Raw genomic sequence first — 15,756 nt, 5'->3', positions numbered from 1 at the left:
TTACTTTGGTTTAAAATGATTCTGGAGAAATTTGGCAGACATAAGATATATTTTGGAGGTAGAAACGAGAGGAATTAGTTATGAATTGAGAGGTAGAGTGAGAAGTAGCGAGAGTGGCTGGGGTTTCTGCCATAAACAGTTGTGGAGATGGAAACATCATTAATTCATTTGACCAGTAGTTCTGTGTCTACTTTGTGCCAGCACTGTTCTACACCCTAGCAATATGGTGGTGAACAAAATAAGCTTCTCAAGGATCTAACATTTCCAGGCTGGAAAAAGGATAAGAAGTAAATAAATTGAGGCTGGAAAAAGGATAAGAAGTAAATAAATTGATAGAATGTTAAATGATAATAAGTACTTTGAAGAAAGAGTTAGCTCTTGATTCTCCTCTAGAAAAAAAGTCTTCCTCCCCTAGCCCTTTCCCATCTTTTTGCTCAAGGAATTACCTAGAAGTAATCTTTCATCTTTCTTTTTCCTTTATCCTCCCATATCTAATCCGTCAGTCCGTTTTATCAACTTTACTTGCCAACAACTTGAATATATCCTTCTCCATTTATACCTCCCTAGCCCAAACCATCACTGTCTCTCACCTGGACTCTTGCAGTAGCATTCTAACTGGTTTCCTAGTTTCCATTCTTACTCCCTCCCTTATCATTCACTCTCCGTACCTAACTAAAGTGATTTTTTTATTATCTGTATTAGTTCATGGCACTTCTCTGCTAAAAAGTCTTCCAGTGGCTCCCCATCTCATGGAATAAAATCCCATTTTTTCACCTTGGCTTGTAAAACCTAGTTGATTAGGCCCTACTTTTTTTTTTTTTTTCCTAGATTTATTTGTTTACTTTATTGGATTTTTTTTAAAAGATTCACTTATTTACTTTGAGAGAGCCTGCACAGAGGAGCAGGGGGAGGGGCAGAGGGAGAGGGAAAAGTAGACTCCCTGCTGAGCAGGGAGCCTGATGTAAGACTCAATCCCATCAACCTGAGATCACAACCTCAAGCTGAAGGCAGATGCTCCACCGACTGAGTCACCCAGACACCCCTTATTTGTTAATTTTAGAGAGAGACAGAGACAGAGCAGGAGCAGAGGAAGAGAAAATCTCCAGCAGACTTCCCGCTGCGTGCAGAGCCTGACACAGGCTCGATCTCAGGACCCTGAGATCATGACCTGAGCTGAAATCAAGAGTAGGACATTTAACCAACTAAGCCACTCGGGTGCCCCGCAGCCCTGCTTACTTTTATTTCTTTATCTCATACATTCTTTTCTCCCCCACAACACTTGAACACACTGGCTGTTCCTCAAGTATCCTGAGTTTATTTCCACTTTAGGAGATCAGCGGTAGCAACTCTTTTTCCTGGAATGCCCTTTTTTTAATCGTCATAACACCGGCTCCTTATCATTTAGATTTTAGCTTAAAGTTACCTAAGGAAAGGTCTTCATTTCTAAATCAATATTGATTACCACCCACTCACTATTGCCTTACCCAAACTTTTTTTTTTTTAATTTTTTTTATTTATTTATTTATGATAGTCACAGAGAGAGAGAGAGAGGGGCAGAGACACAGGCAGAGGGAGAAGCAGGCTCCATGCACCGGGAGCCCGATGTGGGATTCGATCCCGGGTCTCCAGGATTGCGCCCTGGGCCAAAGGCAGGCGCCAAACCGCTGCGCCACCCAGGGATCCCGCCTTACCCAAACTTAATTCTGTATAGAGAATATCACTTTTTGATAACTTTATTTACTTATTTAGTGGTCAATTATACCTTGATGCCTTTCTACCTACTTTTCTAATCTACCTTCCAGTCTGTCTCCAGACTCTTGAAGTGGAAGTTCCTCCATAAGAGCAGAAGAAACCTTACCTGTGTCTTGTTCACTGCCATCTCTCCTGACATACGCTAGCACCCAATAAATGTTTGTTACTATGTTGAATGAATAAACAATCTTCTGGATACAAGTCTCTCCTTTTGTCAGTCAGCATATTTTGCATATTATTGCCATATTGACCTTCTTTAAACATTGATTTCATTGTGTTTCTCTCTGATTCAAGGATGTACAATGGATTTTAATTGCTTGCTACTGACTGTGTGTGCTTCATACCTCTGTTTTATTTATTAAGTAGTTGGTAATCATTCCAGTCCCCTTGGTCTCTCTTGCATCTATCATCTTATGACATATTTAGTGGATCAAAGAAAAGAGAAAGATTTTAAGGCTATTAGAACCTATATCATAGGGGGCTCCTGGCTGGCTCAGTCAGCAGCAGAATCAGAGAGGCTTGGATTTGAATCCCAGTTCCCCTGTGACTAGCTGTGTGACCATGAGCGTGTTGCTTAGCTTTTTTGAGCCTTGGTGTCTTGATTCGTGAGTTTGTAGTAATCATAATACCTACCTCTTAGAATTGTTATGATGACTAAAAGAAATAACACATGCAAATACTTAGCATAGAGTGTGGCAGGGTATAAGAAATCAACAAGTGTTATTTATTGCTATAACATATGATACATGGTAGTTAGCTTTTTAACCATTTCTACTCTTCCCACACAACCCACTTGTTAAAAGAGTCACATCCCATTAATAGAGTATTCCACTCCTAGGTGAAAACTTTAAAATAGGGAACTAGCATGGGAATGGTTTCCATTTGTAACAGTCTGTCTTCTGCAAAAGGACAGCAACTCTCAGCACCAATAAATGTTAAGGAAATGAGGACATTCCTGGCAAAAGCAGATATAGTTGAGACTTATTAATAAACCCTGGTTATAATTTAGGTTTCCACTGTTTTGAGGGACTGGAAAGTGGGATAAAAGGAGAAGAAATGAGTGTTTAATTAAAACAGAAGTACAGTATTATATTAATCTGCCTGTAACTAAAAACCATACTTCCAAGGAACTGATAAGAAAAGTCATTTTTTTATACTTACTTTATTGCCTTTGATGCCATTCTTCAAATCTGCAATAGTTAATGTTGTGTTGCAATGTCTATACTTAAGTATAAAATTATGAAACAGAAAAACAAACAATAGAAGCTAAAAATAATTATGAAGTTCCTTTTAAATAAGAAGAGTGTGGTTAGTGTATTTGATGTAAATGAAGCTAGTGTATTTAGAAGTAAATTTGTTAATAATCTCTTTATGTCATAGAAGCTGTGCATATTTGTTTGCTATATGTAAACATATATGTGTGGATGTATGTATGTGTATGTTTTCATTAATAGTGAACTGAAACAGTACACACTTTGAGAAAATAGGTTTTGGCAAAATATTCTTCTATTTTGTTTTACTTCCACAAAAATTTCTTTTTATTTAATGTTCTCTATGTAATTACAGGGTGTAGGAAAAAACAAGATTGTTGACAGATTCCTTCACTTGCTCAACAGGCCCCGAGAATACATCCAGCTGCACAGGTAAGAGTATAAAACCCACAGGCTCTTGAGACCTAATTCAATCATTTATTTTTCTCCCAGTGCAATTTAAAAATACTTTCTTAAAAGCCCGTTTTATAAACCAGTTTCATTTCTTTTCCTCCTGTCCTTATCCCTCTTCTCCTTAAAAGGCAATAAAACATTGCAAAATTTATTTTTTTAGTGACTAATGCTTTATAAACATGAATTAATAGATATTTTGTGGACAGAGAGTGTTGAACATTACATTCTAGGAGCAGATTTCATCAACATAAAGGTTCTTAAATTAGAATAAAAATATGTAGAAGCTAAGCCCATTCACTAACAGGAAGCTAAAATAGCTCACAAGGAGAAACAATAAACTATATGATCTCAGGTATGAGGTAAAGAACCAAAAATGTAGAATAAGTTATTAATCTCCTTGTCTTCCTTATAAACACTCTGGATTATTTAGTTTTTTTGAGATCAGAATGCTGGTTCAGGGACAGCTTTTAGCCAGATAGATATTCTAGAAATCAGCTGTTTCTAGCTTTCTCAATCAACCTGTTCTAAATCTTCCTAAGATAAAATTAAGTAGTAGATCTATTACCAAAACAGAGAGAGAGACAAAGACAGAGAGATGGAGAGGGGAGAAAGAGAAAGAAAAAGAATATACCAAGTAACAAGCAACTTAAAACTAGATTGAATTGTTATTTTGATCCCAGGAGATAAAAAATATTGTGTAGTAGAAATAACATTGGATTGATTGACAGGAATTAATTTCTCATTTGGGTCCTTTCATTATGTAATGATATATTCTTGAGAGAAAAATGTAGGAGAAAAAAAGGCAGAATTAATAAATCATAGGGGAAGAGAAGAGAACCAATATAAAGCTGAGGGATTGTCAGAAACTCCGTCTTAGGATTTACACCACTGGCTGTTATAGAGTAAGTGGCACCAGATTAGTCCTACCATAGTAAATTACAAAACTGTACAAGACTCACAAACACTAGGAAATATACAACTACCAGAGATCTGTGAGCTGAACAACTACCAGAGCTCCCATGTGGTTAGGAGCCTTCAGTCCTGGTATTCAGAAGATACTCTGTAAAGTCTGTGCATTAGAAGTAGAGCCAGTCTATCCCTAGAATAAAAGCTACTCTATGTCCATCTTTAATAAGTTTAAAAATTAGCCTTGAGAAAACACAAGGATGCTTGCTATTTAGTAGTATTTGAGAAGTCTTTATTTCTCATACAGAATGACATTAAAAATTAAGGGAATGGACGTTGGAGGGGAAATGTCTTTAAGAGGTCAGTCTGATTCAAAAGTCCCTTAACTGGTTAGCCAAACAAACTTAACATGAAATGAAGGAAGACTGCAAAATCTATTAACAACACATAGCATTCAAAATGACAAGCATTCAATAGAAAATTACTAGACATACAAAGAAGCAGGAAAATTGGTCAACAGAGCTATGACAGATGGTGGAATTAGCAGCCAGAGTCTAAAAACAGTTGCCATAAATATATTCAGGCATTTAAAGGGGGGAAAATGAGCATAATGAGGGAGTAATTAGGAATTCTCAATATAGGAATGGCAACCCTAAAAAAAGTCTCACATATGAGCAATTGGAGACTCAAAGGAAAAAGAAGGAGCAGAACAATATTTGAAGATATAATGGATAAATTTCCAAATTTGATGGAAAGCATAAAATCACCAATCCAGGAAACTCAGTGAATCTCACACAGGATAAACAGGAGACCAAAACAAAATACATCATGCTCAAATTGTTGAAAATTGAAAGACAAAATCTTGAAAACTTACAGAGGGAAAAAAAGGCATATTACATACAGGAGAAAATGATAAAAATAATTGCTGATTTGTCATATAAATTAAGCCCACAATTCAGCAAAATGATTGTTTTGAAAGTGCCAAGAGAATGAAAAAAGTGAGTGTAGACTAGTGTATTTGGCAAAAAAAAGTCTTTGAAAATAAAGACATTTTCAGATAAACAAAAGCTGAAAATATTTTTTCACCAACAGACCCTGCATAATATAAACAAATTACAGTTCAAGATTTTCCATGAACGTGGATACAAAAAATAAATCTTTAAAGATTATCAACAAATCAAATTCAAGAATATACAAAAAGGATAATACATCATAACCAAGTCAGTTTTATCCCAGGAATATAAGGCTGATTTAACATTAAAAAAACAAAACAAAACAAAACAAAACTGAAACCAAATAATGTAATTCATTTAATTTACAGCATAAGGGAAAAAACCATATGATCATCTCAATCCTTGCAAAAAAAAAAAAAGCATTTGATAACATTTAATACTGTTCATAATAAAGCATTGCAGCAAATTAAAAATAATAGGAAACTTCCTCAACTTGATCAAAGGCATTTATGAAAAACCTGCAGGTAACTTATATTTAATGGTGAAAGTTAAATGCTTTCTTTCTGTGACTGGGGAAAAGGCAAGAATTTTCACTATTCAGCATTATGCTGGAGGCTCTAGCCAGTGCAATAAGATAAGAAAAAAAAACAAAAAACTAAACTAAGAGTTTAAATGAAAGAAGTTTTTTTTTTTTTTTTTTTTAAAGATTTTACTTATTTATTCATTAGAGACACAGAGAGAGGCAGAGACATAGGCAGAGGGAAAAGCAGGCTCCATGCAGGGAGCCTGATGTGGGACTTGATCCTGGGACTCTGGGATCACGCCCTGAGCCAAAGGCAAAGGCTCAACTGCTGAACCACCCAGGCCTCCAGTAAAATTTTATATAAAGATGACATGTTTGTATATATAGGAAATCCTAGGAAGTTTATGAAAAAAAAAAAAATCAAAATAAGTGAATTGAGAAAGGTCCCAGGATACAAGGTCAATATATAGCATCAGTTGTGTATTTTTAATAGCAATGGACAATCGGAAAATAATTTTCAAATATTATTTACAATAGCATAAAATATGAAATACTTAAATAAATTTAGCAAAATATCTACAAATTCTGATTTGCTAGTTTTAATAAGGCATAGCAAATTCTTTTTTTATTTTTTTATTTTTATTTTTTTTGGCATAGCAAGTTCTTAACTTGTATAGGTTACCTATATAGTTTCAGAAAATTTCTTTTTTTTTTTTTTTGTTTCAGAAAATTTCTAACCTATTTACTCAGCTTCTCATAGTTTTTCTTTGTATGAATGATCCCTTATGTAAACCTAGGAATTTCAACTCACTTGTTTTTTAGGAATTTACTATGTCAAGATTACAGGACTAAGTGTTTTAGGAGATAAATCAACATAATTTCTGTTTTTAAGGAACTCTAATACTATTCTTATTTATGATTTCAATATTTTATGTTCCTGTGAACCTGAAAAACGACTTTTCCCCCTCACCTGTAAGCTTTAAAACCAGTTTTTCTTCCTTCCTGGACAAAGTTTGAGGAAAATAATGAAAGAATCATGAAGTTTAACTAGTTTGTTAGTTCTCACCTGAATAACTTTTGTTTATAACATCACAGTTCTAAAGTTTTTGAGCCACAAGACACATGGAAAGACCATATTTTACATTTTAAGTATGATACACAGTGAGCTTTGCAGTTGTTCATTCTTAGGAGAATTTGTGCTATTTTATTGTGGTCGCATTGTGTTTAGTTTCTACTGCCCTTAAAAATATGTAATTACTTGAAAGTTTTAATTGGTATATATTTTGATGCGTTCAAGCATATATTGTCAACTTAAAGCAAAAACAAATTAATTTAAATTTTAGATTATAAGATAGCCAAACAGAAAGCCAACTTCTCTTGAAGATGGCATCAGAGATTGAAATTAGCTCAAAAATTTATGCCCTGGAAAGAAAGAAGTCACTTTATGTAAGAGTCCCTTTGTATGATAGGGCAGTTTTTCCATTTGTATATATTGGACACCAAAATATTTTTAAAGAAAGATGTATTAGGTTGAATTATGTCAACCAATTCTGATTGTAAATTATGAAATAATATTACTTAGCACAATCAGCAAAAAAGGAAGCAAAGAAATAAAACAGGTACTTAGTAATTATTCCTGGGTATATGTCACCATCATACTGATTATAAACAGACCTTTTGCTTATAATTCATTATTTTTAATAGTCATAGAAGTTTTTTTTTAGTCATAGAAGTTTTGATGAGTCTTATTTTTCTAGAAATTATTTCTTGTCTTCTAATTATTGGCATAAAGTTGTTTATAATATCATATGATATTTTACAGTCTTTAGGATCAGTAATGATATCTTCATTTTTATTCCTGATATTGGTTATTTGCCTTCTCTCTCTTTTATTCATGATCAGTTTTGTCTGAAAGTTATCAATATTATTGGTCTGTTTAAGCAACTTTTGGCCATTGTGTATTTCTTTTCTATCCAATAATTTCTGGTTTTATCATTGTTATATGCTTCTTTTAATTTTCTTTGGGTTTAGTATGCTTTTCTTTTTTAAATTTTCTTCTATGGATGCTTAAATAATAGATTTTCAACCTTTAATTTATGTATGTGTTTGAGACTGTTTATCATTGTGTTTCCCTTTGGGTCTCCATTCTTTCATCTCTGATTAAGAAAGGTAGACAAAGACATTCCTAGTATCTTTTAGCTCTATATTCCAATATCTTTAAATAGGCAAGAAGATGGTATTCAAGGTGCTTTAGAAAGTTTAGAAGATTAGAGAGAGATACCACATCTTGCTTTCTGCCTACAATGTCTTTTATACCAACCTTTTGTCTTAAGGTAACAAATGATCCATATATTAGTAAAGAATACTGTGCTGCTTATTTATATTCCGTGGTAATTCTGACATTGCCCACATAAGTGTATAAATGTGTTATCTATGAAAAACTTTCTAAATTCAAGATGTAATAAAATTTCGAAGCCTAACATTTGTATTATTTTTGTTTATAGCACCCATTGCTACATAATTGATGATGTATTACAATTTTCTACTCATTATAACAGGGACCCAGGACCTTTTGGCAATATTTGATACTTACTATGAAGTTGGAAGTAAAAACTCTCTGTTTCTACTTAAAATATATAATATTAAAGGATTGTCACTAAACTTGATATTCTCACTAATTTCAGTGTGAGGAGTTTTTCATTATATACAGCTTTAGGGCTATATTTGCCGTAAAGTTTAAGGTCATAAAATTGCTTCAAGAAAAACGTGTTTTAAAAGACCTAAAAATAGTAGTCCAATAAAATGTTCTGGACTTCTCTGATCTATGGGTGTCCTACTTAGCATCTTTACTTTGTTTATTTTAGATTCCTTTTAATGGATTTGTGATGTTACCATCTAAATAATCAGTCATATTCAGTATAAATTACAGTTGTCATTCCAACAAAACCAGTTTGGGCCACTCAAAACAAAATCTTGATAAGTAAAACCATCACCAAACATACATGAATAAAACATACAACCAGTGTATTTTTTAAGTATTACCATCTTATGTTTTAATGTTCAGATCTCATACGTGAAACATAATTTAATTCATGTCTTCAGTTAAAATCAAGATGTCCTGTGTATGATTTAGATAATTTAAAAGATTAATAGATATAATTAATTTTATGGCATATATTACAAACAGAAGAGACTACATAGTTCATATTTGTAAAGTACATCTATTTATTTGTTTTTCCACGATGTTATGTTACTTTGACGTTAAAGAGGGTATTTGATATGTCAACTTCTATAGCTATATTTCATCTGTGGACAAAAGGACACTTCTATATGAAGAATTATTATCTTAGAGCTTTGAAATATTTATTTTACCAGTTAATGTTTTCATTTGCTACCCTTCATATATGAAGATGACAGCACAGATCCAATCAGTAGTATGACCTGTATGCTCTTGGTTGGTTATTTTCTAATAGTGGTGCCCATTGTGAATATAGAGTTCCCAGGTTCCCTGTTTAGTCCAAACTTTCTCTTTAGTGGGATTTTCCACATGTATGCTCAACTTATTCCAGACTGTGCCATTCCATGTCCTACTCACCAGTTTTGGACTTGTATCCATACCTGTCTTTATTCCTCCATCTGAAATGCACTCTGTTTCCCTCTTAATCCTTCAAGATTTGGTCCATTTTTACTTCTACATGGAAGCTTTTCTGATTTGTGATTCTGAGTATAACTTTTCCCTCTTCTGAAATTCCGTAGGACTAAATGTGAACCATTGTGAAAGAAAATGGGTTTTAGAGAACAAGCCATGTCCTTGCCATTTTTTTGGTGGCCTTGAACTTCTCAAGTCCTCATTTCCTTACTTACCAAATTGAAATAAAAATACTTGGCATGATGGTTGTGAAAATTAAATGAGAATGTGTGGAAAAAATCAATCAGTGTCTGACATATTTTAGGCACTTAGATATGTAGGCAAACTAATTAGTTTCTTCCCACATACCCCACTTTCTTATCTCACTCTGATTTGCATTATATTCAATTTCTACATCTCATTTGCATCCTCTCCACTTTCCCCAGTCATACCTCTCCATCCAAGTAGGAACTTTTTGAGGCCAGAGTCTAGCTTTTTCATTATTTGTTAATTCTTTTATCTAATTTGTATGTATTAGATTCCTACTGTTTGTCAGTGGCTTTTAAGGCACTGATGATGTATAGATGATGATCCCAATCGTCACCTAGAGGACCTTGCTTGCTTGTCTGGGGGTGAGATGACAACTTTACAATATGATGTTGTATGTAAGCTATGAAAGAAGCATGTGCAGGCTCTGTAGGAATGTTGAGGAGGGCTGCCCAACTTTGAGTATGTGCATGTGATGTGGTGAAGGTATCTGGAAAAGGTGGCACTCAAACTGAGTGTCAAGGGATAAGCAGAAGTTTTCTAAGTATAGAACAGAGAACAGGACATTAGGGTTATTGGCAACATACTATCTAAAACCCAGGAAGCCAGAGGCAGCTTGGTATAACATAGGATGTTTGTGCACAGATGCAAGGGTTGTTGCCAAGAGGGAGATATGGGCACCACATAATTCAACGTACAAGACTTTCCTCATGCTGACGAAAACTGAACGTGACACTATAATGTGGAAATTCACAAAGTCCCAGAGGGAAAATGGTTGTATTGACAGAAAAGAGAAAAACTAAAAGCTTTTCTAAGTCTCATAGAAAAAATGATTACTGAGCCATCAAAACATCCTTAGTACTGATAGCGTCAGAGAACTAGAGACACGTCACATGTCAGCTGCTGCGCAAAACCCCTGAGATATTCCTGTCTCATCTTACCCATTAGGAATTTGAAAAAGCTATTTTAGAAACAATTTTATCAGCCGTTGGACAGCAGTTTTCCCACTAATGATGCCTTCTGCTGCCTCTTTTGCACTAAAGGAATTATTCCAGTTCCTCCAACCTTTCCACATAAATCTTCAAGTTTGCAATAATTTTTTACTCTTTTCTGGATGATCTTCAAATCCATTTAAATTTCCATGTACTTTTATTTCCCTATTTAACAAACATGTACATGGCAGCTGCTCTGAACTGGGCACTGTTCTAAGCTGGATTCAAAGTGTAATTCATTGCTGCTCTTTACAACTCTGTGAGATCAGTACTGTTTCCCTCTCTGCTTTGCAGGTGAGGACAATGAGGCACAGAGAAGTTAAGTAACTTGGCTGAGGTTACAGAGCTGGTTTCTCACAACCTGGCATCAGCCCTCTGCTCTAAACACTGCACCGCCTTGCATCTTAACTTTGTCGTGTTGATCAAATAGTATTTTCATGATGATAGAACCTTAATCAGTTCCTCACTAAAGCACCAGCCATGTGGTAAGACTGTCAAACAAGTCTTACTTTCTAGACCTCAGTCCATGTATAATAGCTTGACTTTTTAAAATTCTAGCATCCTATTTCTAATCCTTGCTCAACTTGACCCCAAGGTCTTTCCTTTGGCCAATTACCCCATATATTTCCATCTTTCGGTAGTAATATAAAATATCATTTTTTTGTTTCCTTGATCAGTTTTCCAGATTATTAAACTTACTTTTTCTCCCCTGAGGTATATCATCAACTGTCACCCAGGTAATTCATAAAAACATAAACCAAATTAATTTAGCCTTTTAGGTGATGTCCCTCCCAGGCCGACGCTGCTTCGGCTCTCTCGGCACTCCACCCACAGGTTGAGGGTTAGAGAGGTTGCTGATTCAGAGCTGTGCACAGACCCCTGACACTAGTAGTACCAGCACCCAGCATGCTGTAGGTTGTTTTGGAAGAGAAGACTGGAAACAAGGAAGATTTTTCATTTTTACTTCCTAAGCCACAAGTTGAACAAGCTTGAGAACCACCGATGCCCTATGCATTTTGTCTTAGTTTTGCCATATACCTTGCCATTAGGGAAGAGCCACATTCCTTTCAAGTGTTATGTACTTTTTTAGATTGAGGGAAAACTTTAAAAATCCAAGAAATGGAAATAGAATGATATGATACATACCCAAATTTATCACTGAGACTTAACAACTGTTAATATTTTCCTCAAATTTGATTCTACTCTTCCTTTTACAGAAATAAAATGTTGTAATTATAGCTAAAGTCCCCTTCAACCACCACCCCAATCTCATCACCTCTTCTTCAAGCCAATCACTAATGTAAATTTAATTTACAGTCTTCCAAACTTTTGTGGATTTTTAACTTGTAAAACACATTTTTGTTAAGAGAATTACTTTCTCACACTGACTTATATTATAAAATTAGGGATACTCTGATGGGGGAGAGATTTAAAAAGCTTTCCGTCGTCAGTTGTAATAAAAAATAAATTCAGGCTTACAACTGTTTCAATGTCAGATTATCTGAACAGGCTTAACATTGCATCCTAACCACTTATATCTGTTCTTCTCTTTATTGATCTCTCCAGTGAGTATAAGTGGCCAATTTCTTACAGCACCCTTAGGTAAGCAGAGAGAGCGAAGAAGTAGCTTGGACCAGTGCCCTATATTTTTCCACAGTCTTTTTATTTATTAAAATCTAAAAGGCTTTAGAAAGCGCTAGTCCTTGTAAGCGAGGCAGATATTGCTGTGGCCAGACTCTTTAGATGATGGCAGCAGTGACAACAAAAGCAGACAGAGATGGCATGAGGTGCCTAGATTAAGTAAATACATTTGTGTCCTAATAGGATTGCTCAGTTCACAACTCCCGGTAAGTACTTTCTATTAACTGTCATATATCTGTAATATTTTGTACAGGAAGAGTTCAGAACATTGCTAGAAAAATCTAAGTGTTATTTCTACATTTTTGCATCATTCATTCACTCAAACAGTCAAAAATATCTAGGATGGGTATTCTAGAAGCAGAGCTAGAGATGGAAATGTTTGCACAAGTAATTTTAGGGGGAGTGCTTTGAAGTAAAACTTGCAGGTTGGCAAAGGAGTTAGGATACGGCTATGGAAAAGAGATGGTTTGGGTTGAGGTCTGGCCTCAGCCTCCTCACAGAGAGCTCTGGAGCATGAATGGAACTCCCAGTTAGCCCATCTGGAAGCAAGAGGGCTAGGCTGTTTTGCCCTCATCTCAGGAAGTCATTGGTTATGGGCTGCCCCCAAGGAGAGCATAAGGGGGAACCTCTAACCTCCCAGACATTTCTGGGCAGAGTAGCTCCCCACTGGTGGAGGGCAGTTCTTTGGAGAAGGGGCATGGCTACGTGCTTTCAGAATTCATTGCTACAGTAGCTGGGGGCCAGGTGCATTTGGTGGTAAAGGAGATCTGTGTAGGACACCAACGGCATATCCTACAGGGAACCTTTACTGAGGGGAAAGTGCAGTCTCCAGCATTGTTGTAGGCCTTGAAGAATACAGCAATGAACAAGACAGACAAGGTCATTGCTGTCATGAAGCTTTGTTTCTGGTGATGATGAGGAAATATGCAATAAGTAAGTAAATAATACAATAAACAGGACGTATCAATGCTATAATGGAAATTATGTGAAAGTGTTTTAAAGGCTAACGTGATAAGGAGAAAATGGATCAGTTTGGCAGCAATGATCCCAGGGTCCTTGGATCCCCGCATCGGGCTACCTGCTTAGTGGGAAGTCTGCTTCTCTCTCTACCCCTCCTGCTCATGCTCGCTCTCTCTCTCAAATAAATAAAATCTTTGTTTAAAAATAGAGGACACAGAAGCAGAAAGTATATGTGACTTGTTATAAATCCCCAAATATGAGATTTATAACCTCTTTGAGCAAGAGCAGGGTATCATCTGTCTCATTCCTTGATTAGAATAGGAAGTCAGGAACTGACCAAGTCTGAGCCTGCAGCCAAGTGAAACTGAATAAAGCAAGGAACAGGACTGCAAGTGTTGCACTCTGTAGCAACAAAGGTGTCTTTTATATTATATACACACATTGGGAATATAAGGCTTTTTTTAACTCTCAGTGGCAGTTGTATATAATTGAATATCATTTACCACTCAGGACTTCAATTCTGATGGTGTGTTACTTGAAGAGGGTTACTAACACTTTTTACTGGTTTCTGTTCATAACTGGTTAGATGGCAGTAATGGGATAATCAGCACTTTAATATGTTTTAAGGTATGGTTTTTAGGATACCTTGTGTCAGAAATTATAAATCATTTATTATAAAACTGGGCTAAAATAAAATGGAAGCTTCACATTTTAAAAAAATATTTATTTATTTATTAGAGAGAGAGCGAGAAAGTGGTAAGGGCAGATGGAGAGGGAGAGAGAATCTCAAGCAGGCTCTGCACTGAGCATGGATCCAATCCAGCCCAACACAGGGCTCAGTCTCACTACCATGAGATCACGACCTAAGCTGAAACCAAGAGTCGGTTTGGTTCCGACTAAACCAACTGCACCATGCAGGTGTCCTCATATTTTTAAAAAGAAGCCTCACATTTTACAAAGAAAGCATGAGTTTGGGTAACCTCTTTGAGCCCAAATTTTATCAGAGAGTTATTATAAGGATTAAATGACATATGTCACATGTAACTAGGACAGCACCTGGTATGTGGTAGGGAGCCAGTTAAAATTAAAAGTCCTCTCTATAAGTCTGTACTATTGTCTATCCAAATATAGGTGAGTGCCACATCTCCTGCCCCTTCTTTTCTTAGCTTTAGACCTGCATTTTTCTTTTAAAAATATCCCCGTAGGTGTCTCTGGGGCATTTCAAATCCAAATAACCAACTTCTACTTTGTTGATGTCCTCCAGCCCCCTTTCTATACCTGGCGCATGGCAGGTATTAGTAAGGCACTGTTAATTATATGATTGGTAAAGGAAAGAAGAGATGTTTTCTCTCTGCGCTTATGGAATTCTGTATCCAGTCACCTGGCCTGTAAACTGTGTACCTTGTATCTTTCCCTGTCCTTCATCTTGACACCCAATCATTATGAACTCTCGTTTTTGTTTCTTAAGGTCACCAAAATATCCTCCTTTTTTCCTTTCCCACTGGCCATGCCTGGACTATTGGCATTAGTTTCTTTTCAGAGTATCTCTCTGCCTCCTCCTCTGGGCCATTCCTCATCTTCTCTTGCCAAGATTATCGTGGCAGTCCCTTGGCTAACAGCTTAGCCTCCGGTCTGTCTTTCTCATGCTTCATGTTGTTCCAGCCAATAAAGTTGATCACTTACTGTCTTGCTCAGAACCCTCTGATGACTCCTGCTGCCAGCAGCATCCAGTTTGAGCCCCCTCACTGGTCTTACCTCTACCCTTTCTCTCCCGCATACTAATTCTTACACCATATGAACTGCTTATGATTCTCAAGTATCACGTGCATACTCATGACTCCATAACTTGCCACATGCAGCTTTTTACACCTAGAATGCCCTTTCTCACCAACTCTGCCTGGTAAGTCTTACTTAACCTAGTTTTAGCTAAGCTGGTCCTCGCATAATAGACACTGGTTTAAAACATTCTTGAAAAATAACTCCGGTTTGAAAGTAGTATTAATGATATAAATATAAACGAACTAAAATTGGCAGAAAATTATGTAGGTTAAACCATCAGAATGTGCATCCGATTTTATTGAAAAGAGAAAAGTCTCTGGAGTAAGATTATGGAGTTCACCACACATGAATAGTATTCTCTTCATAATGATTCAAAACAAAGCACTGCTACAAAGAAGTTGAAAGTAGACTTGCACAAAGTGTTACGGATGTCACCAGTTTGAAGTGGCATATAAAACCAAGACTTTTAATATAAAATGAGAATTATTTCCATATTTTGTAATGAGATGGGAACTAACCACAAAAATCTTTTTACACTACAGTCTCACTTGTAATCTTATTGTAAAGTATTTAAAAGATGTGTCAAACCTACAAATTAAAAGACATTTATCTTTTACAAAGTCAGGTCACAATTTGTTGATGTCTGTTCAATAACTGTCAGAGAGATGCCCCATAACAAATATTTTAAGAA

At 35.8% G+C, this 15,756-nt stretch overlaps 1 protein-coding gene across 1 annotated transcript in view; it reads left to right on the top strand.

The window, feature by feature from the left end:
* The window catches only part of VWA8 (von Willebrand factor A domain containing 8), a 342,545-nt gene that overhangs the window by 169,793 nt on the left and 156,996 nt on the right, over positions 1-15,756 (top strand). Inside the window, exon 21 of the mRNA XM_041731061.1 lies at positions 3,319-3,395. Within this exon, the coding sequence (XP_041586995.1) occupies positions 3,319-3,395 (77 nt within the window). The remainder of the gene's footprint in view (positions 1-3,318; positions 3,396-15,756) is intronic.

The sequence above is a fragment of the Vulpes lagopus genome, chromosome 16, assembly GCF_018345385.1.
Source record: "Vulpes lagopus strain Blue_001 chromosome 16, ASM1834538v1, whole genome shotgun sequence".
Taxonomy (NCBI): domain Eukaryota; kingdom Metazoa; phylum Chordata; class Mammalia; order Carnivora; family Canidae; genus Vulpes; species Vulpes lagopus.
This window is presented reverse-complemented; position numbering and strand designations above follow the sequence as displayed.